This window comes from Protopterus annectens, chromosome 4.part0 (genome assembly GCF_019279795.1).
Source record: "Protopterus annectens isolate FY-2018-M chromosome 4.part0, PAN1.0, whole genome shotgun sequence".
Classification (NCBI taxonomy): domain Eukaryota; kingdom Metazoa; phylum Chordata; order Ceratodontiformes; family Protopteridae; genus Protopterus; species Protopterus annectens.
Genome location: NC_056733.1, coordinates 673285845 through 673310780, shown reverse-complemented (window position 1 = coordinate 673310780; position 24936 = coordinate 673285845). Strand labels below are relative to the sequence as shown.

The 24936-nt window shown below is 37.6% G+C and overlaps 1 protein-coding gene across 1 annotated transcript in view; it reads left to right on the top strand.

Moving 5' to 3' along the window:
- The window catches only part of FAM216A (family with sequence similarity 216 member A), a 93970-nt gene extending 69636 nt beyond the window's left edge, over window positions 1-24334 (top strand). Inside the window, exons 5-7 of the mRNA XM_044068643.1 lie at window positions 1256-1445; window positions 18138-18214; window positions 24128-24334. Of these exons, the coding sequence (XP_043924578.1) occupies window positions 1256-1445; window positions 18138-18214; window positions 24128-24240 (380 nt within the window). The 3' untranslated portion in view covers window positions 24241-24334. The remainder of the gene's footprint in view (window positions 1-1255; window positions 1446-18137; window positions 18215-24127) is intronic.
- The last annotated feature ends 602 nt before the right edge of the window (window positions 24335-24936 follow it).

The following is a 24936-nucleotide window of genomic DNA, read 5'->3' as shown; positions in this document are numbered from 1 at the left end:
GTCAGATAAACTGCACTTCCTCAGCTTACTCAAATTACAAAATGTCCACCAAACTTTTATAGTATTTAGCTTCAAACTTCTTCCTTGATTAAGCATTCTTTTCCTGTATTGAAGCATTCTTTGTCTGCATCCTTATCTCATCCATAGAAAAATGGTTCTCAGCAGGCTGAAATGTTCTTTCATTGATAGAATAGTCTGTAACTTTTTCTACTCTGTTAGCCATTTCCCTTTAGCAGCTTTAGTCACATGAATATCTGTATATATTCAACTATTTATGATATTTCAACAAGCCTCTATTGTCAATGTCATTTGTCACAGAAACATTCAGAAGTATATGTGTTGTTCCACATAAGCACATTCTGTTAAGTTAATCATATTTGTTTGCTGCATAATTTATTCTGTAGTTGCAGATGCTGTGTTACATGCTATCTCTAAAAATGTCACACTATTACTATGATAGAAAGCAGTTTTACCAAACCTCTGTTACTGTGAAAGAAAAACAGTTCTACCAAATTATATATTTTTTTCTGTCAAATACATTTTATTACTATGAGGGAAACCAGTTTTACTTTATATAATTCTATCACAAGTGTAGTAATAAAGAGCTACTTCATACCCAAAAATGATATTCAGAGTCAGTCATTAACTTATAAATGATTTGTGAGTTTTGCTTCCTTCATAAGTTTGTGAGAAATAAAACAGAGGAAGAAATGAAGTTGGTACATCCCATAATTTTTTTCAATATTTTAGTAATATAAGGGCCATGGTGGTGCAGTGGTTAGCATTGTCGCCTCACAGCAAGAGGTTCTCCCATTCGATTCTCGGCTGGAGTGCCTTCTGTGTGGAGTCTGCATGTCCTCCCCGATGTCGAGTAACGTTAAAGAAAAGCAGGTAGGTGCATGTGTGAATGGGTGTGCCTTCTTTGAAGGTTGGGCATCGGGCTGGCAACTCAGCACCGTAAAATCCACTGCCAAGCATTAGCAGACCCGAGTTCAGCTGTGGCGACCCCTAACTGGGAAAAGTTGAAAAACTTTATTTATAGTAATATAAGGACAGTTTTTATGGAAAACTGTCAGGCAACATTTTATTTTCCTTTTTTATCTGTGGATGTATAGAATCATTCTTTAAATGTTGTTTGTTTGCTAAATGAGCACTGCCCATCAGGGCCATCCTGGTCAACAAAATGCAAAATAAAATAAATAAATATCTAGTTTCTGGTGGTAATATCATCCTTATCCTGTTTTCTTTATTTTAGGTCGTAGTCATTCCTGTAACCAAGACTGGCATCCTACAGAGCAAAGTTATTCACAAGGTTTCCATCGACAGATGAGCTCTGAGAAAAGGGCACTAAGAAATGTAAAATCAACCCCTTTGTCTAAGGCGAAATCATCTGTACCTCGGTCAGGAGAACTGACACTCCCTCAAATAAGGAATAGTGCTCAAAGGTCTGTTATCATTTCCTAGATCTAGTTGTTTCTTATCAACTGAAACAGTTTATCATGCATGTGTTTGTAATTCACAAATATCAGCTGTAATAAGAATGACTGTAAATATTAATTAAGGGAAAAATGATTTCCTGACTTTGCCTGTACTGCCCATTGAAGAAGTAGAGAGTAGGCAGTAGTCTTTCACCATAAGGGTGTGTACTTTCCTACTGCTTCCCAAAACTTCTCCCAGAAGTAGCTCCAACTCATTAAACATTGCTCATATGATAAATATTAGACTGTTCTAGTCATCCACCACATTTTCTGTGAAGTAATAATTCCATGTGTCTCTCCTAAAGCATCTGCCTTTTATCTTCAGATTATATCTCTTATTCTTGCACATTTATCTCTGTCCATTTGGATTTTGTGGATTCCATTGATGTAATTAAGAGTTTGTATTACTTCTTGTATGGTATGACAAAAAGGGATAAAGGCCAGATTGTGACCCAGATGACCTAGTATCTACTATTGTGCTGATGCTGGAGGAGCCAGTAGGGTAGCAGATGGTTGCATGAACAATTCAACCATGGAGGAAGGTGGCATCTCGGTCTGCTGTAATACTGACACCCAGTTGAGGTTGGGTGTTTCAGTATAAGGATCATGACGTATATACTCACCAGCAGGATGTACTGTTGTCAGGAATGTGTGAGCATATGTGTAGGGCCTGAAACAGTGAGCACTTTTACTTATTGGGGCACCTGCCAGCGTAATGGGGCTTAGGACATTATTAGAGGTAAGGAAATTGCTGGAGGTTAGAACATTGCAAAACCCTGGATGATGATCTCCAATGTTCCAGTGTTAACCTAAGGGGAACAAATGGGACAATCACTGAGTTGGAGAGCTAAAGTTTAGCAGGTGTGGGAAATATATGGGGAAAATAAATCCTATATGTTCTTTTTCTTTAAAACTGTATACGTTAAGCAGTTCTAGCTTCTCCATATGATTTCAGGTGAAGACCATAAACCATTTCTGATGTCTTCCCACAAACTTCCTTTACTCTGTTTTTGTCCTTATGAATATCTAGTCCCTAGAGCAACATATGACAATTTGCATGCGGTTTTAACAATTGCCACTTTAGAAAGATAATAATTTCTTATTTTCTACAAGTTATGCCTCTTCTTATCAATTTCACTATTCCACCAGCATTCCTTGCTACTGTTTCACACGTGCTTGCTTATATTTAGGTCATCAGAAATGACTGCCCCAGATCCTATCCCTGTTTGCTATTGTCACTATTTTTTTCGGTATATATGTACTCCCTTTCCAAGTTTCTATTTCCCAGATACATTATTTTGTATATTTTGCATTGGATTTAAGATGTCATGTTTTAGACCATTCCTGCAATTTAGACAGTGCTCATTTCAGTGCTTCTTTAACATTCTTGAACATCAAACTTGCTGCATAACTCCATATTTGATGCAAAAAATGCTAACTTTTTCCTTCCAGCCTCTTGTACAGTGCAGGTTAAGAAGGCAGTGAAAAAAGACTCGTCCCATGCTGATCCCTGCATCACACCATCCATCATCATCCTTTCATCTGAGTGGACTGTGTTCACTGACAGAGATTACTTGTGCTCTGTTTAGTCGCTCTTTTACCTAAGGTTGCTACCTTTTCAAATGCTGAAAGTGAGACATTTTATTTTACTGAAATGTGAGGTTTTGTAGGACAAACCATAGTAGCAACCAGATCAAACAGCTGGACTTCACTTTTTTGCCAAAATAATTACCATTCTTGTTCCATTTGAGTTGCTTATGTTATTTCTAATAATACTTAGTTTTTTCAAATACAAAGTAATTGTTTAATGCACATATTAAAGGAAACATACAAAATATATGTTTGTCCTAATATCTCAGGAAATTGCCATTTTTCATGGTTTTTTTTTTTTTTTTTGGTAGGATACAACTGCCCTAATAGACATTGTCCTGCATAAAGAGGGAAAAGGGGTAGCCCTCGTTTTACCTATACTGTACTGCAGGACCCACTCAGTGTATGCCTTATCCTTTCACTAACCTATATTGTGGCATCATGACAAGTACATTGCTGAAGTCTATGTAGGCCACGTTCACAGTCCCCTTTTCATCCTAGTTATCCAGGCAAATAAATAAATATATCCACCACTCAGATTTTCCTTACAGGATTAATTTTCCACCATAATACTGGGGGAAATGGCTCCACACATCTTTTTCTTTTTCATGTTTTTTCTTTAATATCTCATTTTCGCCTTTGCAATTTACTTGGAGAAAATAACTTCATGACTGTGCTTTACAAGTCCTTGTTAACTGCTTAACTAAGCAGAAGGATCATTTAATTATGATTTACAGAACAATAACTATAAAGAATGAGTAGTGGAAGAAGCCCACTCTGTTAAATATCTGTCTGACATGACCTTCCTTCTTTGAATCCTTATTTCCATGGAATCTCTGTACCCCTGCTGTCCATAAGTTATAGACTTACAAGTAACATGAAACTCAAAAACTCAAAATAAACATAGAACGAAAAACTAATGAAAAAGGCGAAATGACACTATAAGAGCCAGCAAAAATAACTTAAAACCAAAAGTATATATTGAAGTTAGCGCTTTCGGCAAAGACCTTGCTTTGCCTTCATCAGACAAACAAGGAAAACTGTTCACAAGCACATATTTAAGTAATTAGTAATAGTGAATCCACCAATAAACATGAACTGCATTTTACCTTGGCAACCACATTGAATCACCTCACCAAAGAGAAAAGACAAAAACTTTATACCTGTTTAAAGCATATTAAAAATCCGATAAAACAGTAAAATGACGGTAGATCAAGTAATTTAAAATGTGCATTACTAAGGAACTTCTTAAGTGAAAATTAAAATTACGAATACAAATTAGAAAATGAACATTGTTAGGTTCTCAAACTGACAAAGAAACATTAAAATTTCGTTGTTCCCAATACGGGAAAAGGAAGAGCGCTGGCTGTCATTCTAATAATATACATGAACACGACCAAAAACCTATAAAAGTCCTGTTCATCTTCTCAAGGAAAGCCACCTTAGGATGCACGTAATAGACAAACTGTCATTAATACCTGGAAAAGTGTGAGCTCTAGTTCTGATCTGCCACATTAGTTCATCTATTTCTAACATTCACTGCCATGCTCCACCTCGGATGTTAACTTCCCTATGTTGCAATGCTACGGAATTGAAACCATGGCCAATATGCTCAGAACAATGTTTGGCCAGAGCATTATTTAAATCTTTCTTAATAATAGCATAGTAATGCTTATAAATTCTTTGTCTTATTTTGCGCTCAGTTTTCCCAATGTAAAAAGCATTACACAAATTACACAATGCAACATATGTAACGCTTTTAGTCTCACAATTGTACTTACTATTTACTTTATACACTTTGTTATTTATAGAGACTTGATTACCAACCCTAATGTATTTACATTGGGCACAAGAGCCACATTTAAACATGCCTTTAATCTTACTAGAGCTTGGCTTCTTTTTCTTCTCTAAAAGGCACTTTAAATTTTGGCCTCACCTATAAATAATTTTGGGGGCCACTCCTAATGCCTTTGACAGTATTTCATCATTCCTAATAATGTCCCAATTCTTATTCAGAGCCTCCTTCACAAGCTGGTAGTCAAAAGAGTATGTGCACAAAAAACTAGTTTGATAAATCGCACTATTAGCATTTTTGTTGTGAGCATGATCATCACAACCTAAAGGATGGTCGTCTGAGATTTCATTTGCAATTTGGGTTTGACTACTTAACAAGGGTATAAAATAACCCCCACTACATTTAGAAGCAACCTCATTTATAATGCTATTAACTAAACTAATGGGATATCCTCTGTGAATAAACATACTTCGTAGGTGGTCACATTCCAAATCAAATTCACAGTCATCTGAAATCATTCGGGCAGCTCTAACAATTTGCCCCTTAACCACCACCTTTTTCTGATGGTATGGGTGGTTACTTGCAAAATGTAAAAAAGTATTTGAATAAGTCGGTTTCCTGTAAATGGAACTCTTAAATCTACTATTGATCCTATCATTAATTAGTAGGATGTCAAGATAATTTATCCGAGTTTCTCCTATGTTGTATGTAAATTCTAAGAAATCAGTAAACTGTGTAATCTTGGTGATAAAAGTAGGAATGAGAGATTTTTCATCTTTCCAAATACAAAACATGTCATCCTGGTACCTTGTGTACCAGGTGACATGGTTTTGGAACAGCTCCTCAATAAACAACATATTGTTCTCCCAAAATGCCATAACGGCATTAGCGAAACAACCACCCGAGGGGGAGCCCATTGCAACCCCAGATTTTTGCAAATAAAACTGGCCCTCGAACACCATAAAATTATTTGTCAACACTATTTCCAATAGAATCTCAGTTAGATAAATGGTGTTATCATTGACCTTTTTCCTATGCATAAATTCTCTCACCCATTGTATACCGATTGCTTGAGGTATTACTGTATACAAGTCCTTAACATCTATTGTTAAAAACAGTACATCTGCTTGGTATTCCAGTTTGTTTATGTTTGCAAGGAAACTCCACGAATCTTTGCAAATCTGGGGTTCGCTCTCTATCAAAGGTTTTAACACACTATCAATGTATTTACCACATGCGTAAGTGAGTGACCCACGGCCATCAACTATAGGTCTAAAGGGAGGGGGGGGCAATCATTGTCTTATGAATTTTTGGAGTACCAAACAAGGCAGGTGTCCTAGGTGCTATCATGGACAAATATTGATAGATGTCTATGTCAATAAGGCCCTCTAGAAACAAATAGTCTAACATTGACCTTATCTTTTTGTACGCCATATTAACTTCATTCAAAGGTACTTGAGTGTAAATGGAGGTATTAAGATGGTTAAGCATATAATCAACATATATTCTATAGTCCATGAACACCAAGCCTCCCCCCTTATCAGGCTTCATTACCCTGATGTTACAATCATTCAACATGTTAACAAATTCATACTCCAAGGGTGATATATTCCATTTAGGTTTATAATGCTTGTGTGTTACTTGATTTTTAATGGCCCAAAAATCCACCTCACACATTTTCTCAAACATGTTCAAACTAGAATGAAGAGGTGGATTAAACAAACTGGAGACCCTTAAAGAGTTCACCATGCCAGAATTAGTCCCTATTAGCAAATTAGGATTGAGCTTCTGAACAAAACGTTTCAGATCAATAATCATTTAAGGGTCTCTAGTTTGTTTAATCCACCTCTTCATTCTAGTTTGAACATGTTTGAGAAAATGTGTGAGGTGGATTTTTGGGCCATTAAAAATCAAGTAACACACAAGCATTATAAACCTAAATGGAATATATCACCCTTGGAGTATGATTTTGTTAACATGTTGAATGATTGTAACATCAGGGTAATGAAGCCTGATAAGGGGGGAGGCTTGGTGTTCATGGACTATAGAATATATGTTGATTATATGCTTAACCATCTTAATACCACCATTTACACTCAAGTAACTTTGAATGAAGTTAATATGGTGTACAAAAAGATAAGGTCAGTGTTAGACGATTTGTTTCTAGAGGGCCTTATTGACATAAACATCTATCAATATTTGTCCATGATAGCACCTAGGACACCTGCCTTGTTTGGTACTCCAAAAATTCATAAGACAATGATTGCACCCCCTTTAGACCTATAGTTGATGGTCGTGGGTCAATCACTTACACGTGCTAAATACATTGATAGTGTGTTAAAACCATTGATAGAGAGCAAACCCCAGATGTGCAAAGATTCGTGGAGTTTCCTTGCAAACATAAACAAATTGGAATACCAAGCAGATGTACTGTTTTTAACAATAGATGTTAAGGACTTGTACACAGTAATACCTCAAGCAATTGGTAGTGTTGAAAAATAATTTTATGGTGTTCGAGGGCCAGTTTTATTTGCAAAAATCTGGGGTCGCAATGGGCTCCCCCTGTGGTGGTTGTTTCGCTAATGCCGTTATGGCATTTTGGGAGAACAATATGTTGTTTAATGAGGAGCTGTTCCAAAACCATGTCACCTGGTACACAAGGTACCAGGATGACATGTTTTGTATTTGGAAAGGTAAAAAATCTCTCATTCCTACTTTTATCACCAAGAGTACACAGTTTACTGATTTCTTAGAATTTACATACAACATAGGAGAAACTCGGATAAATTATCTTGACATCCTACTAATTAATGATAGGATCAATAGTAGATTTAAGAGTTCCATTTACAGGAAACCGACTTATTCAAATACTTTTTTACATTTTGCAAGTAACCACCCGTACCATCAGAAAAAGGCGGTGGTTAAGGGGCAAATTGTTAGAGCTGCCCGAATGATTTCAGATGACTGTAAATTTGATTTGGAATGTGACCACCTACGAAGTATGTTTATTCACAGAGGGTATCCCATTAGTTTAGTTAATAGCATTATAAATAAGGTTGCTTCTAAACGTAGTGGGGGTTATTTTATACTCTTGTTAAGTAGTCAAATCCAAATTGCAAATGAAATCTCAGACGACCATCCTTTAGGTTGTGATGATCATGCTCACAACAAAAATGCTAATAGTGCGATTTATCAAACTAGTTTTTTTGTGCACATACTCTTTTGACTACCAGCTTGTGAAGGAGGCTCTGAATAAGAATTGGGACATTATTAGGAATGATGAAATACTGTCAAAGGCATTAGGAGTGGCCCCCAAAATTATTTATAGGCGAGGCCAAAATTTAAAGTGCCTTTTAGAGAAGAAAAAGAAGCCCAGCTCTAGTAAGATTAAAGGCATGTTTAAATGTGGCTCTTGTGCCCAATGTAAATACATTAGGGTTGATAATCAAGTCTCTATAAATAACAAAGTGTATAAAGTAAATAGTAAGTACAATTGTGAGACTAAAAGCGTTACATATGTTGCACTGTGTAATTTGTGTAATGCTTTTTACATTGGGAAAACTGAGCGCAAAATAAGACAAAGAATTTATGAGCATTACTATGCTATTATTAAGAAAGATTTAAATAATGCTCTGGCCAAACATTGTTCTGAGCATATTGGCCATGGTTTCAATTTCGTAGTATTACAACATAGGGAAGTTGACATCCGAGGTGGAGCTTGGCAGTTAATGTTAGAAATAGATGAACTAATGTGGCAGATCAGAACTAGAGCTCACACTTTTCCAGGTATTAATGACAGTTTGTCTATTAAGTGTGTCCTAAGGTGGCTTTCCTTGAAAAGATGAACAGGACTTTTATAGTTTTTTGGTCATGTTCATGTATATTATTAGAATGACAGCCAGCGCTCTTCCTTTTCCCGTATTGGGAAAGACAAAGTTTTAATGTTTCTTTGTCAGTTTGAGAACCTAAAAATGTTCATTTTCTAATTTGTATTCATAATTTTAATTTTCACTTAAGAATTTCCTTAGTAATGTACATTTTAAATGACTTGATCTACCGTCATTTTACTGTTTTATCGGATTTTTAATATGCTTTAAACAGGTATAAAGTTTTTGTCTTTTCTCTTTGGTGAGGGGATTCAATGTGGTTGCCAAGGTAAAATGCAGTTCATGTTTATTGGTGGATTCACTATTACTAATTACTTAAATATGTGCTTGTGAACAGTTTTCCTTGTTTGTCTGATGAAGGCGAAGCAAGGTCTTTGCCGAAAGTGCTAACTTCAATAAATACTTTTGGTTTTAAGTTATTTTTGCCGGCTCTTATAGTGTCATTTCACCTTTTTCATAAGTAACATGAAACTGGCATTTGATAGTCTCCAACCTTTGTCTTGCTCCTACTGTTGTGAAGGGGAATTGTATCCACCCTTCTGGTCTACAGAAATCCTACCTCCTCCTATAATCTATTACAAAGGTTAGTGATAATTACTTAACCGATAGATACCAGACTGTTAAATGTCTCTCCACTTTTTCACCTTTTCTTTCTTCCTTCCTTCCTGTCAATACTGACATGTTACAGGGCTCCATTTTTGACTCTCTGCTCTTCAACATATTTGCTAACAATCTACATAAATCCTCTCAGTAAGCTTCCCTTATCCAGTAAGATGACAATTCTACTCTAATATGCATTTTCAACAACCTAATAAATCTTCATTACTTAAGAAGCCTTTAACACTGTTGAACGATGGCTACAGGATAATCATCTGCTATTGAATTCCCAAAAAAAAGCAAAAATTGCTTCCCCCTTTTTTTTCCCAAAATTCCATTTCCATGAAAGAACTGTAAAATTTCTTCTGTAAATTATACCATGATTGCAGTTACCACTCCTACGAAACTACTTGGTGTGACAATTGACAGCAATCTTTAATTTGATTTACATATCCACAACAGCATCATTTAAACCCACCACAAACTAGGTACCTATAAAGAGTAAAGAAATTCCTTACAAACTCTGACAAGGTAAGTCTAGCTACCACTTACCTCTTAACCTGTCCTATACAGAGCCTCTATCATGACCAAATGACAAGCCTCACTTAGTTCTAAATTTGAACAAAGCTACAACAAAATCATCAGATTAACTTGGAACAAAGCTTATTGCACCCATCACTGTTTAGCACTAAAAACACTTAACTGGCTTGAACTTCCTCACCACCAATCTTGTACTCAGGTCATGTTAATCCACAAAATCATCCATACCCCATCTGCCTGCTCAGCAATTAGACTCCTACTCCAATACTATCTTTTAAATCATTCCCTTTGGTCAAATGATAAACAACTGTTTATCATCTACAATCCACAAAGAGCTGCTTGGGTCAGTTTCTTTTCCAATAGTGTAGCTAGAACTTGGAACAAAATTCCTATATCAGTCAGGTCTATCTCACACCATCATCTTTTCAAACTATTACTAAAAGAATTGTTCTCTGTCTCCTGGCTTTCTCCCTGCTCCTTTCCTGGGACATAGCTCTCGAACACTCTACATCACCTTCCTTATACCTCCCTCTAAAGCACTAAATCACTTAACCTGCTCATCCCCTTCTAATACCTCACTTTATTGTACTTCTTAAACTACTATACCTACTTCTAATTACAAAATCAAATTACTATTCCATCACTACTTTTCTAATAACACTTAAACTTGCTTCTTCTCTGTAATAGCTCATGCTATTATATTTCCTTAAATTATTCCCACCTGTCTTATTCACCACTCTTCTACCTGTAAATTCTGAATATAATGCTTGTACATTAATGTTTCTGAATATCAATACAGATTTTATTATACTGACTGTTATGCTATTTATTCACTGAAGCTGCATTATAAAAGTTGTTATGTAAATACTGAGTGCACTAAAAATGATACCTTGGAACTTATCTCTCAGGCCTTCAATGAAAAACTGCACTTGTGCCCAGTTGTACTTTCCCGGTAAACAAATTTCAATAAATACAAGATTCCCCTTTTCCTTGAGAGTCAGGTGCCTCTCTGGCTACCTCTCTCAAACCCTGTAATATAGGGTCTGAGAGCTGAGCCTGCCTCAACTCTCTCTTTGTAACCCTTCCCAGTTCCCCTTCCACAGGAAATCTGGTATCTTCTGACAGCAGTGCCTCACTGTCAGCCTGGGTACTACTACTCATCTCTGCTCTTGCAGTCACTCTGTCCAAGGGAACATCAGTACCCACAAGCAGTTGTGGCTCACCTTCAGGCTCACTGCTGCAGGATAGCTCCCTCCCTGAAGTAGCCACCTCACCAGTCCTGGCTTCAAGTGTGATGTCTGTCTGGGCCCTTAAAGTAGCCGATAAGGGGCTGTAGTGGCAGTGATAACTACCTTATAGTCTGGGCAGAAGGGGGCATAGCTAATCTACCTGTGCCAGCCTTCCCAGGTGTGTGTGTGTGTGTGTGTGTGTGTGTGTGTGTGTGTGTGTGTGTGTGTGTGTGTGTGTGTGTGCGTGCGTGTGTGTGTGTGTGCGTGTATGTGTGTGTGTGTGTGTGTGTGTGTGTGTGTGTGTGTGTGTGTGTGTGTGTGTGTGTGTGTGTGTGTGTGTGTCTCTGTATAAATCAAACATCAAAGTGTGTATGTGTTAGCTACATGGGCATGGACACGAAGCATTGGTTGGGCAGAGAGGGTGCTGGAGGTTTTTGCTTGACCACTCAGCTGAGATTATAACCCTATAGCTGTGCCAGTGGGGAGTCTTATTGGGGATCTGAAGAAAGAGGGAGAAACCAGTCCCGGACTGACTGTGGTCTCCGTGTGCTCTTCAAGGAAATTGCACTTGATGCAGAAAGCTCCATCTGGAAATACTGTGTGTGTACTTGTCATCCTCTCAGTGTACGTCTCCCACTGGTACCAGTGGTGTGGATTGAGGCTCCTTGATTACTGGTCCAGTGGTGGGTGGTCACAATAGCATACTAGTCAAGATAACAAACTGCAAATTACTTGTATTATGCAGACCTTCATCAGAGTTCCACAGCCAGCAGTCAGTGCGTAAGTTTAAGCAAATACATTTAACTGACAGCAAAAGGAAACAGTAAGCTTATTAAATCTGTTGTTTGAGTGAATTTAATATACTACCTCCCCATTATCCCTACTGTTCCTGTCATCCTTTTTCCATCTCTCCCATGTCCTCTTGAATTCTTATTTGGATACTCTGTCTGCCACCTATTCTGGAATTCTATTCCATGGATCCACAACTCTGTTTTTTTTTTTCATTTTTGACTCCCCTTAGCTATCCATTAGCTGCTCCCAGGACCTCTCCATGTCCACTGGATCTATTGAGACTAACATAGCCACCCTCAGACTAACTCTGACCTTTATTCAGGGCCAGTTAGTAGATTGTGACCTCCTTGGCAGTGTCATACTGCTGCCAAGGACTGTTTTCTCCAAAGGATCCACCCTCTGCATGTGTCAGTAATGTTCTAGGAAAAGTAGTAAAATGGATTATGTTGTAAAACAAAAAAATGTGAAAAACAGAGCACTCATTTGTTCTAACAAACACAGGAGTTAATATAAATTGAGAGCTTTCATCGCTAACTAAGAAAATACTTCTTCATAATCATCCTGGAGATTGGACAGGTGTTGTGCTTTATGCTGGTTTCATTCAAGCTTGCACGTTTTAGAGCTTTTGAATTCCTGTTTGTGCAGTGGGTTATATTATGAATCATCCACACCTCTGTTGTGACTCAGCCAAGCCCTGCCCCCTATGGACAACACCCACACACATCCCACATTTACTGGGAATTAACCACTAAGGTGTGCTCAAGCACACACCCCAACCAGGAGCATGCCCATCATCTCTGCCTGTGCCATCATCCTACATGAACTCAGGTCACTGAGGACTTTATCCCTCTACGTCACTGGTGCAGCCGTCAACTCTCTGTGTGAAGAAGTGTTTTTAGACATGGATTCAGGGTATAAGTAATTCCTACAATCAGCTGAATATGTTTCATCTTTCTCCTTATGACCTTCCTCTTCAGGATGTTCTATTTACATCTCCTCGATAGGGGCAAACCTGTATCATATTCCTCCTCCCTCATCTGGTCTGTGGTCATAACCTTTCCCTGTCATCTCACACATCTTTCTGGTGATTTACCTGTTAAATTCTTCCAATACTCTGATGCCTCTTTTCTTGTATGGTCTCCAGAACTGCAAACAGTATACAGAGTGAGACCTAACCAAAGTGGAGCAGAGTGAGATGTTTAAGGTTTAACTATCATTGAGTACAATGCCCCCTTTGGTATGTACCTAACCAGGCATATCCAACAACTGGAATGTCCACATAGGTTCCTCACTAAAAGAATACAGGGCATAAGTAATATGTCCTATGCAGACCCCCTCAAGGCCCTATCCCTGTATTCTGTCTCCTACAGGCTTTTGAGGGGAGATCTATGCCTGGCATATAGGGCATTGTCAGACCCCATCTGATGGACCTCCTGCATATCCACAAAACAAACAGTACCAGAATTTCCCATTCTAAAGACATAAACCTTGTCTGTGATATAAACAGGACCTACTAGAGAGATAGGTATGTATCCCAGAGACTACTCCGTCTATGGAACATGCCCCCCATCCATGTGAAGCAGAGTTCCTCCCTAATCCAATTCAAGTGCAACTTGAACAATTGGATGGGAAACTGGGAATTCATCCCTGGTTTGGTACCTATGTCTGTGATGCAAACAGATAACCTGCAAATGGTTCATCTCCCAGGACCATGCTTACATTTATCAAGGGTATCAGAACTTGTCAGAGATTTGGGATGCATGGCTAGGCTTAAAAAGACCCTTGTGGTCATTAGCCTAGTAAACACCTATGAACCTATAATGGATGCAGCCATAGTTGTACTGTAATTTTTTTCCTACTAAAATACTGACATGATTGACTGCAGAAGGCAGGAGCAACTCTCCAGGCAGTAGTTGTGTATATGTTGTATATCATTCCAGTATACAACTGCAGTGGTGTGCATGGCACATGTGGGTCTTATTTTTCTTGCCCCTGAGTCTCCCATATGTAGCTCCAGTTGTGGCAGAGGAGGTCAGCCACATTCACCTCAGTTTCCATAAACTGCTGCAGTAAACATTGGATTACCAGGGCCATTTATGTCTGCTTCTCGGGGGGGGGGTGATGACTCCTGTGTGGGAGGGAACAACCCCAAGAGTACCACTTATTTCATTTATTACATCCAGTGCCTCCATATATTTAATTCATCCATTTTTCATGTGTAGCTTTAACTGTTTTCCATTGATTTCAAAGGAGTGTTTTATTGTACTATATTTAGCACACAGATACATACTAGTATAGGAATTAATATTCTGTGAATGAGATAGGGGGAGAAAATCTAGGTTACTTCAGGTTGCTATCTTTCTTTGTTTTTTATGGAATGCCATAGCCATACAGGATTTCATAGACCAGTTACGTTAAGCTATTTCTTATTTTAATTTTAGCTTTTTCCTATTTTACTTTAAATGATTCTTGGTTTTAGGTAGGATGAGGATCTAACTGGACTTGGGAGGTGGTGGTGTGGTCAACAGTGTGTCCTGAGCTTTATCTCTAACTTTGGAGGTGTCTTCAGGGGCCTAAGTATGTCAGAATAACCTGTGTCTTCTTTACTTGTTTTTGTAAGGATTTTAGTGTATTATTATTATTATTATTATTATTATTATTAATTAATTAATTATTGTAATGTAGCTTTCATACATTTTTGCAAAAGGCAATTGATGCATTTCTAGTATGGATCACTTATTTATTTATTTTATCTTGGGAGTTTTAGGGTTTTGTTGGGTATCTAGTAGTTAGCACAGTACAATTTCTATTAAGTTTATTTACTAATTTATATTTTGTTTAATTTTTATGTTCAGATATACGTAAACACAAAAATATAGGTGCAACTGTCAAACCCTATTGTCCAAGAAAGAACAGTAGTTATAATTACAAAACAAAAACACAAACACGCCTACCAGAGTAAACGGACTATCCTCTCTTGCAGAATTATTTGGATTCCTTGGTTACGCAATACGAGACAATCAGTTTGCAGTCACTGGTTTACTTGTCATTTTGTTATACATACACACACACACACACACAAACACACACACACACACACACACACAAACAACTGTATATAAATATATACAATAAAAACCACCACCAACTAATGGTCTTGTAGAGAGGTTAAACATACACATATCTATATCTAGACTTATATATATATATATATATATATATATATATATATATATATATGGGTCTACGTTGTTAAATCGAAAGTATGGTTCATCAAACCGTACTTTGTCAAACTTACTTCTGCAAAAGTGCATTCCATCGAAAATGCACTTTCGCAGAATAAAAAAATAAGAACTAAATAAAAATAAATAAATAAATAACACACTACACATTACTATGCAGTGGGGCAAGCCCCCCTGCACTCCCCTACTTTAATATTCTCACTCCGAGATCGCACTACAGTGGGGAAAAGGGAATATTCCCTTATCGTCACTGTACTATGATCTCAACAAGAGTTTCCTTAGTTGTACATCAACAGTATACGTTGATGTACAACTAATGCCACATGCAAATGGGATCTTTTTTTTTTTCTTTAGCGAAAGTTCATTTTTGACAAAATACACTTTCGCTAAAGTAATTTCGGCAAAGTACGGTTTGATGAACCATACTGTCTACAAAACAAATAGGACCCATATATATATCTATCTACATATATATATATATATATATATATATATGATTATCTATAACTATATGTTACATATATTATTGTATATACAATAAAAACCACCTCTACCACCCCTGACTAATGGCCTCATGGAGAGGTTAAACTCTACACTAAAAACCATGCTATGGGCATTTGCAGACCAGTTTAAGAGAGAGTGGGACAAATATTTTCCCCATTTGCTGTTTACATACAGAGAGGTTTCCCAGGACTTCACGTGTTTTTCACCTTTTGAGTTGCTGCATGGGCATAGGGTGAGGGGCCCTTTAGATTTGATTTGTGATGAGTGGGACGGTGATTGTGAATTCCACAAGGAGTCTGTTGTGGCATATGTCCTAAACTTCAGGACAAGCCTTAGGGAGCTCATGGGCTTGGCCTAGGAGAACCTGCCAGGAGCCCAGCAGCAGAAAAAGGTCTGGTATGACAGCAATGCTCAAGCCCAAGAGTATGCTGTGGGACAGCAGGTTATGGTGCTCATTCCTGTCAGACACAATAAGCTGCAGGCATTTTGGGAAGGACCCTTCGAAGTGTGAATAACTTATCAAATATCCAAGTTTGTGTGTCAGCTACTGGGAACAGGGACACAGCTCCAAAGTGGTCAGTGTGGCGTTTTATGTGGGTCTGCAGAGGGAAAGAGAGTCCAGCCCCTGGTCTGGAGTGTGCACCCTGTGTACTCTTAAGGGAATTGAGCTTGGTGCAGGGAGCTGCATCTGAAAACACTGTGTGAATCCATCTTTGCTATTAGTGACAGTCCCTCACTGGAGTCAGTGATGAGGATTGAGTCTCCTTGATTGCTGGCCCAGAGTAGGAACCCATCACATATTATGTGTCCCCTATTGCTAAGTGTAGATTTGCTATTTGTATAGTCATTAACATGGTTAGGTAATGGAATTTAAAACTAAACACTCCTGTTTTAAACTGACGATAACTATTCTAGTCCTTTGTCAAACACTAAAAGTTTGACTTTTCTACTTTTTCCACTAGTATTTCTGACTTTAGTTTTGAAACCTTAAGCTACTTACTTGTAAATTCACTATATATTGTTTATTTCATACTGTTGATTTGTGTATATATAATGATACTCCCCCAGGCCTATACTGAAAATGGATTATGTCCAGTCTGATTTTCCCATTTAACAAATAAATGAAAAGAATTTGTACATATACACAAACCTTCTGTACATTCATATGCACAAGCACAGATACCCCAATCTGGCAATTTTCAGGAATATTATTCCCACACATACCAGGCTCTGATGCTTCTAGTGATTAGCAGCTCTGCTAGTCAGCTGCATCCTGTCCTTTCTTGTATGCAGCATAGTAAAGCTGTGTAGTGTAGCCATGTGGTAAAATCAGCCACCCTTTACAATATAATGAGATACTAACTGAGCTGGTATTTAAGAATCTTAAATGAGGTTTGTAAATGTAACCATGTCTCAGCTGCACGTCTCCTCTCTGCATACCATTCACAGTGGCCCCTTTGGAGCTACATATTACAACAATTTGAGACCTCATTTGTTCCACATGTTACTCATCCACAAAGTCCCCTAACAAGGCACTATGCTGTTGCAGCCACATAGGTAGTTGTGTTGTATACCCTCACTGTGTTTATTGCCGTGCCTAAGGTTCTGGTAACAGTACTGGAAGTATAGCATGGCAGCCAGTATGTCTTAACTGTGGGAATGATGTATGAGATGATGATGTAGTGTCAGTAGTTTGCATCTGTACTAGTTGCCCATCAGTATGCCCCTGGTCTGTACTGTATGCCTGTCTGCACATTCATTGTGCTATACACACATCAGGTGCAATACCTAAATTTGCATTGCACACTGTGCAAAGTTCCTTTTTATTGTACTGCTGCTATTGCAGCTCTAGTGCTCTGTCACTGTAGGGTGCACATGCTGCCATGATGTGCACCTGTATCAAATGGCCTTCCCATACCTTCTAGCATACCTCTCAGCTGTTCAGAAGTTTTGCATATTTTGGTATGTTCCTCATAAAATTTGTGTTTAGGGGCAAATTGTTGAGGACTGAAATCACTAAACAATGGCAGACATTTGAGTTTCGGACTTCTTAACCTTCAGAAAATGTATACTAATGCAAATCATGTTATTCTAGCAACTTCCGAAGTTTACAGGAGCAATATTTAAAATCTGTCCCTGTTTTTGAAGCTTGTCCCCCCATTATTTCTGGCTTTGTCCAGATTTCTTGTGCTAAGAAACAGAGAGGCATGCCTTCTAGTATGTAGCAAGGAGGTGATTCAGAAATCCTCACCTTAGATAATACTTGGACATGAAAAAACGTTTGTGAAATAATTTTTCAATAAACTTGAAGTTAAAATGTTAAAAATAAACAAAAAGTAATAGCCTCTGAGGACTCCGAGATGTTGATATTGTGGTGCTAGAAGAAAATCACAGCTCTTTAGGAATTACGAGATTCAAATCAAATAAAATGTTAATGGGTTATGTTACACCAGAAGACTGTATGTACACATTTATTCTTTTAGGGTGTCACCTGAAGCTGCTCCCAGAGCGAGTAACAAAAGGAAACCAGCAAAAGTAAGCCAGAAACTTCATGCACAAGGTAAACATTTTGTGAAAGTATCACTTTGAGAAAGCATGCATGTTTCATGTGTGAACACATATCATGCCTGTAGTTTTCATGTTTTAAATCTAGTGCCTTTGCAACTGCTTAAAATTATTGTAGTTTTAACTTATTTTACCAGTTAGAACACTTAATTTCCAGAGACTTCTACCATCTTGTTTAGAAACTTAAAATACTTGTAGATGTATCATAGTGACACTGCATCATTATTTATCTAAACGTGTGTAGGGTATGCTTGATGCAGTTTACATACATACATAATGATGTTCTATGCTGTTTTGACATGAATTTGAATAAGATTTTTTATAAAGCTTACAAACTGCTTATGACATTTAGGGATGGTTCACTGATCAGAAATATATCCACTGAGAGAAATATTTTCTTTGCAAGTGACTACAACCTTACCCCATACAAGGACCTGCACCCTCATGTTTTACCTTTGTTACATGGAATTTCTAGAATATGAGCTAAATTATGTCAGCTTTCATAAACTGTGAGAAGTGCAACTTGGGGAAAAAAAAACAGAAATGTGAATTTTGGGGAGAAAGTTACAAGTCCCCCCAATTCTTATGAACACCAACTCCATGGTCACAAGACAATGGAATGGGGAAAGTGGAAAAACTCCACTAATAATGTAAAGCAGTCTCACATAAATAGTGGGACAGCTCTGAACAATTAAAGTTTATTAGTTTTCAAAAAGTACTAAAATATGAAGTAAAGCCACACACAGAAACTGCATGCAAGCAAGTAGCTGACACACCTCCAAATATCTTTTACTTTAAAAGTCATCACTGAGATTAAAATGAACTGACCTCTAAGATAAAGGTGCGAGAAAAGAACATACTCAATAGTCAGTGATCTCAGACTGAATGGGCCATTTTGTTGTCTCCATCACAGAGATCACCAGCTACTCTAGTGCTTCTCCTTCATGCACCAGGTCTAGCAAACTGGCCTGTCTTCCCCCAGACTCACTTGAACCATGTTTGGGGCCAATAATAAGATCAAGGCATCCCGGGACAGTTTCACATTGCTGCCGAGGGACATACCTCTCAACCTCTTAGAGCAAGAATTCTGGACAAAGCCATAAGTAAAAGTGGGGCAAAGGTCCTAAAATAGGGTCACTTTTTAAATATTGCTCTTACAAACTTAGAAAGTTGATAGAATAACAGGTGTTGCATTAACATGGATTTTCTGAATGGTATGAAGTCTGAAACTCAAATGCCTGTCAGTTTCTAACTTCAGTCCTTAATGAGTTGCCACTAACTTGTTAGAAAACTACAATTTTATGAAAAATGGACCAAAGCTAAGAGGCAAAAATCTAGACAGTTGAGAGGTATGCCAAGGGAGTGTTTTCTTCCTTAAGGGCTAATCCCTCCCCCCGGGCACATATATATTGTCCAAGAGTTTGGTGTGTCAGTGGGCACATTTCCAGGTGGGCTCACTTTCTGTGTCCCAGATTGCAAGAGCTGTACCACCTGACCTTCCTACCAACAGCCTAAAATCAGGATGGGCAAATCAGCATCAGTCACTCTCATGCTTCTAGAGATAGGTGCTAGACTGCCCAAGCTGTTAATCAAACACGGACCATCTGGGGCATATTCAAGGCCAAAATCTCTAAGCTGCAGAGTCGGCTTACTGCAGGGACCTTACCATGGTATACTATGTCAAAGGAAGATAAGAAATTTATTTTCCAGTTTCTGAACATGGTATTCCTTTAATTTATGTAATATAGATAAAATACCTTGAACAACTATACTTACAGCTGTAATATAGTGTTGCTTGCCCCTTTCACAACTTTAGATAAAAAAGGGTTTTGAAAGGGAAACCAATTTTAAACACAGAATGCATTCTTAAAACAAATCCTTTTACCATAACTGCTAAGAAACCAGTATTAATAAGCAAACTACACCCTTCCCTTTGCACTCCTTTTTTTAATTATTCTTGACCATATTAATGAATGAGATATACAGCTGTAGAAACTCTATGGAGAAATACATGAAATACTTAGAAAATAAGATCAATTTGAGAAGGGGGTGACAACAAACATGAATGAAGATATAGAAGCGAAACCAGATAAAGTATGCAGCTTTTTGCTGCTAATATACTTCACAGCAACAAAATTACATTTTTAAAGAACGGATCATAAGAATGCAGCAAAATTACATTTTTAAAGAACAGATCATAAGAACACAGAACTTTACCTGGCTAGATCTGTGCATGCACGACAAAGATAAGTTGGCAACTTATAGAAGACCATGGAAAGTGTGTGTGTGTGTGTGTGTGTGTGTGTGTGTGTGTGTGTGTGTGTGTGTGTGTGTGTGTGTGTGTGTGTGTGTGTTGGAGGGGAATACCTCTCAACTGTCCAGATTTTCGCAGAATGTCCAGATTTTTGCCGCATATTTTTGGTCTATTGCTCATAAAATGTGTGGCTTTCGGGCAAATCATTGGGATGATCTGAGGATCGAAGTACTAAATAACAACTTACATTTGAGTTTCAGACTTCAAATCCTTCAGAAAATGTATGTTAACACAAACTCTATTACTCTAGAAACTTTCTAAGTTTATAAGAGCAATATTTAAAATCTGTACCTATTTTTGGAACTTTGTCCCTCCATTTTGTCAAGCTTTGTCCAGATTTCTTGCACTAAGAGGTTGAGAGGTATGGTGGGAGGCAGACCACTGATAAGAAGTATGTAGAAGCAGGCTACATAATGTTAGAAATTACAAAAAGAGCAATATTATATAAATACAGTTTTGAGAAATCATTTCTACTGTAGGGTAGGATAAATAAATAAAATGGTGTAGAAGGATTATAATGTAGTAGAGAGTATAGAATTGTAACTAGCAGTTAGGATTCCTGGTTTTCACCCATGCTGCCCGTGTTCATCTCCTGCTATGGGAATGGGCCACTCATTCCCTCCACAAAGGTGGCTTAGCAACAGACCCAAGGAATTATAGACCCATACATCTGACCTGCCTCATCTGTAAAGCCATGAAACATATCATCATGGAACTCAAAAATAAAGACATAGGTGACCTCCAAACCTGGATCTGACCCAGTTTGGCTTCATCAAGGGCAGATCTTGCCTGTTAAACCTTTTGGATTTCTTAAGAAATGTGACTAGGCCCATTGATGAGGGCAAATCTGTGCACCCAGCATACCTGGACTTGGCAAAGGCCTTTGACGCAATCCCACACTCAGGCATTAACAATAAACTTAGCAAACTGAATGTAAACCCCTTTGTCAATATGATGGGTTGCCAACTGACTCACAAACCAGTCGCACACTATCAAAGTGGATGACTCCACATCAGCCAGCAGACCTGTCAACAGCGGGATGCCACAAGGGTCAGTGCTGGGCCCCCTACTGTTTGGTATATATGTCTGAGATGTTCAGGCCAAAACTAAAGGGCTATGGCTGACCAGGTTTGCAAACGACTGCAAACTGGGTGCAGTTATTGAATCCCCAAATGATATCAGTGTACTTCAGGAGGGTGTTATGCAGACCAACAACTGGTGTCTTAATCATGGCCTCAAACTGAATGCAAGGAAATGCATCATTATTCCCTTTGGTAAAAACAATGCCCCTTCACACTATCAAATTAACAACACTACCCTCTGCACCTATGAAGTGGTAAGAAATCTGGGATCACAAGTAGAGTGCGACCTTAACTTTGACCACTATATGTCTACTGTAGTAAGGAAGGCTTTCTACATAGCACGCTTGATTAGCAAAGGCACCACCTCTAAAGCAAAAGAGGTTATAACCCCTCTATACTCGTCACTAATCAGGCCCATGTTCAAGTGTAACAACAGCAATTGGAGATACCTCAGAAGTTTCTAACTAAGAAGCTCAAGTAATTTCAGCATGTGCCTTACACAGACCGACTAAAGTCCCTGTCACTATATTCAATATCGTATAGACTTCTTTGGGAGACTTAATGCCTGGCTTACAGAGCAATCTCCAACCCAAACCTAATGCATTTGCTGCACATCTGTAAATCAAACAGGACTAGAGCTACCCATTCCAGAGACCTAAATATGGCCTGTGACAAGAATATGACGTGCTGGAGGGATAGATTTGTTTCCCAGTGACTGACACGTTTTTGGAATACGCTGCCAATTCATGTGAAGCAGAGCAATTGCATGGCACTGTTTAAAAGGAACCTGAACAAGTGGATGGGGCACCATAAATTCTTATAGGGGATGGCACCAACAGCCCTCCTGGACATGGGCAGTCATTACTAAATACAATCCTGGGTATTGACTGGAGTATCTATGGTGTTACATTGAGATAAAATGGCTAGGCTTGAAATGACAGGTCGACAGCCTAGTAACCTCCTATGATCCTATGAACATTTAACTAAGTCAGAGGATAAAGATCAATCAACGTTTATCAGTGTGCTATAATCAAAACTGCTTTTAAAGGCATAAGTAAAAAAGTAGATACTCAGTGGTATAGAGGGGATATGTATGGTTTCGGAAAGACCAGATCTTTAAATTCTAGTTTGCCTAAGTTGATTGTTTATCTAACACATGTTCCAGAATCACTGTATTCTTTCCTTGAAACACAGCAAGCCTGCAGTTGATCAGCTTATTATAATTAAAGGAATTGCAGGGGTCTCCAACTACATGGGTGTGTGGGGGCAGCCCCTCCCCCTCACAGATATGTGCATTGCTAATTCTTGATAATATTCTTTCGGAAAAAAAAGCATTGGCCTTCATGAAACATAAATATATTTATAGACAAAGATATATGAGCAATTTATCTCAAAAAATGTTAAACTTAATATTTGAGTTAATACAAATATAACTAAATTCAAACCTAAATGACTAAAACTGATGTTAATGAAAACAACAAAAGGTTTAAATAAGTTTTGAGAAAATAAAGCTGTAAAAATGAAGTAATGCATTTGAGCTGAGAAAGCATTTAAAAATACATATAGTTCAGATCTCTGGTCAGTTCTACTTGAAACTCTAGTTTATAAGTTATGAGCCCTACTTGGTCTATTAACAGTTGCATTTGAATTTAACTGAACATAAATAGAGAAAACGAATAGATATGAGAATAAAAATAAGTTAAACAAATAAATATCTGAAAAGAACTTGACATCTGAGTACAGTAAGATCAGAGGGTTGCCAAAATGTCCAAACTGACAACAGCAGCAGACATCAGTGATATAATGAAAGTCACACATAATGTAATATGATACAGAGAACCATTTAGAAATGAAAGCTAACTACCGCTTCAGATATGTACTAAGCTGAAATCCACATTACAATATATTCAAGGTTTCTATGTAAAATAGACACACTCCAGCCCAGTTTTAAATTTTTAGCCATATTGTACGCCAGTCTTCCAAAATTGATCAGGACAGCAAATAGTGATTCTCAAGAAATCCATCCAGTAACACAAGTCCGTTAACATAGATAACTACACAGGTATATATGTCTGTCAGCAAAGCTTCATCAGACAGGTAACCTACCTTTATGAATGAATATGTCAAATCTTGCTCAGGCCAAAAAAAGTCAGGTATAATGACAATAGCAGATGGAGTTTTTTCTCTTATTTTGCTGCTTAATACTCCCATGCCCTGAGCAGAGATTATTTTTACTTTCTGTGCCCACAGTGTCACACTATACAGCATGAAGTATACTCCATGACAGGGCTACAAGGATTAATATGATAGAAAAAATCATCTGAAAACACACATGTGCCTTAGAGATTTCATCCTGGCTGACAACAACACAACAACTTGGAGCATTCACATTTAAGTGATGAGCACAATGTCTCAGAACATCAGCATAATAACATTCAGAACACTGCCATTTTTCACAAGTATTGATATTTAAAATAACTGAATATTTATTGCCTTTAAATTTATTTTACAGGCATGTCTGAATCAATTCTAAAGGAAAAAGACGATGGAGAAAAGCTTGCTGAATTCACGAATTTCATGTCAATACATGATGATGAAAATTGTTGCATCACCAAAAATGCATAAGAACAAAGTAAAACCATTGTAACATACACATATTGTATCATTAAATTTAACATTTTTATTTGTGTACCTTGAAATATTACCTGAATTAAGTAAATTTGGAATATGTAGTGGATTTTTTGGTGCATTATCCATGCTTTGTGTGGACTTCAATTTAAGAGTCACCCATGATAATGCTGGAATGTGAATTACAACATGGCTGAATACACAGATATCATTAAGAAAATATGTATCTGCATGCAGACTTGAATGTCAAACCATAGAATCAAGAACGTAAACTACTAAGTGAAGTTCTTATTGATCTAAGAAATATTGATTGCATAGGTCATGCAGGATATTTATAGATAGTCAGCTAAGGGTCAGGAATCACTGTGAATCTGGTACAATCAAATGGACCCCAATGAGATGAGTGATGGAAAAAGAAAGAACATTTCACCTTCCTAAAATTACAATATCTTCATTTGTAAATTAAAATGCATATAAAGCAGATGCAAATTAATACGATTTTAGAACTGTTTTTCGATAAATGAAGATAGGAGATTTTTCCCTGATAATCCATGGAGAAGACAGTGCCTCATAATATAGATATTTTTTAATAATAATGTACAATGATATACCTTGAAACTTGACAAGTAATGATGTACTTGTCACCCAACACAAAAATGTTTGGTGACCAAGAAACAGAAAATATTGCCCCTA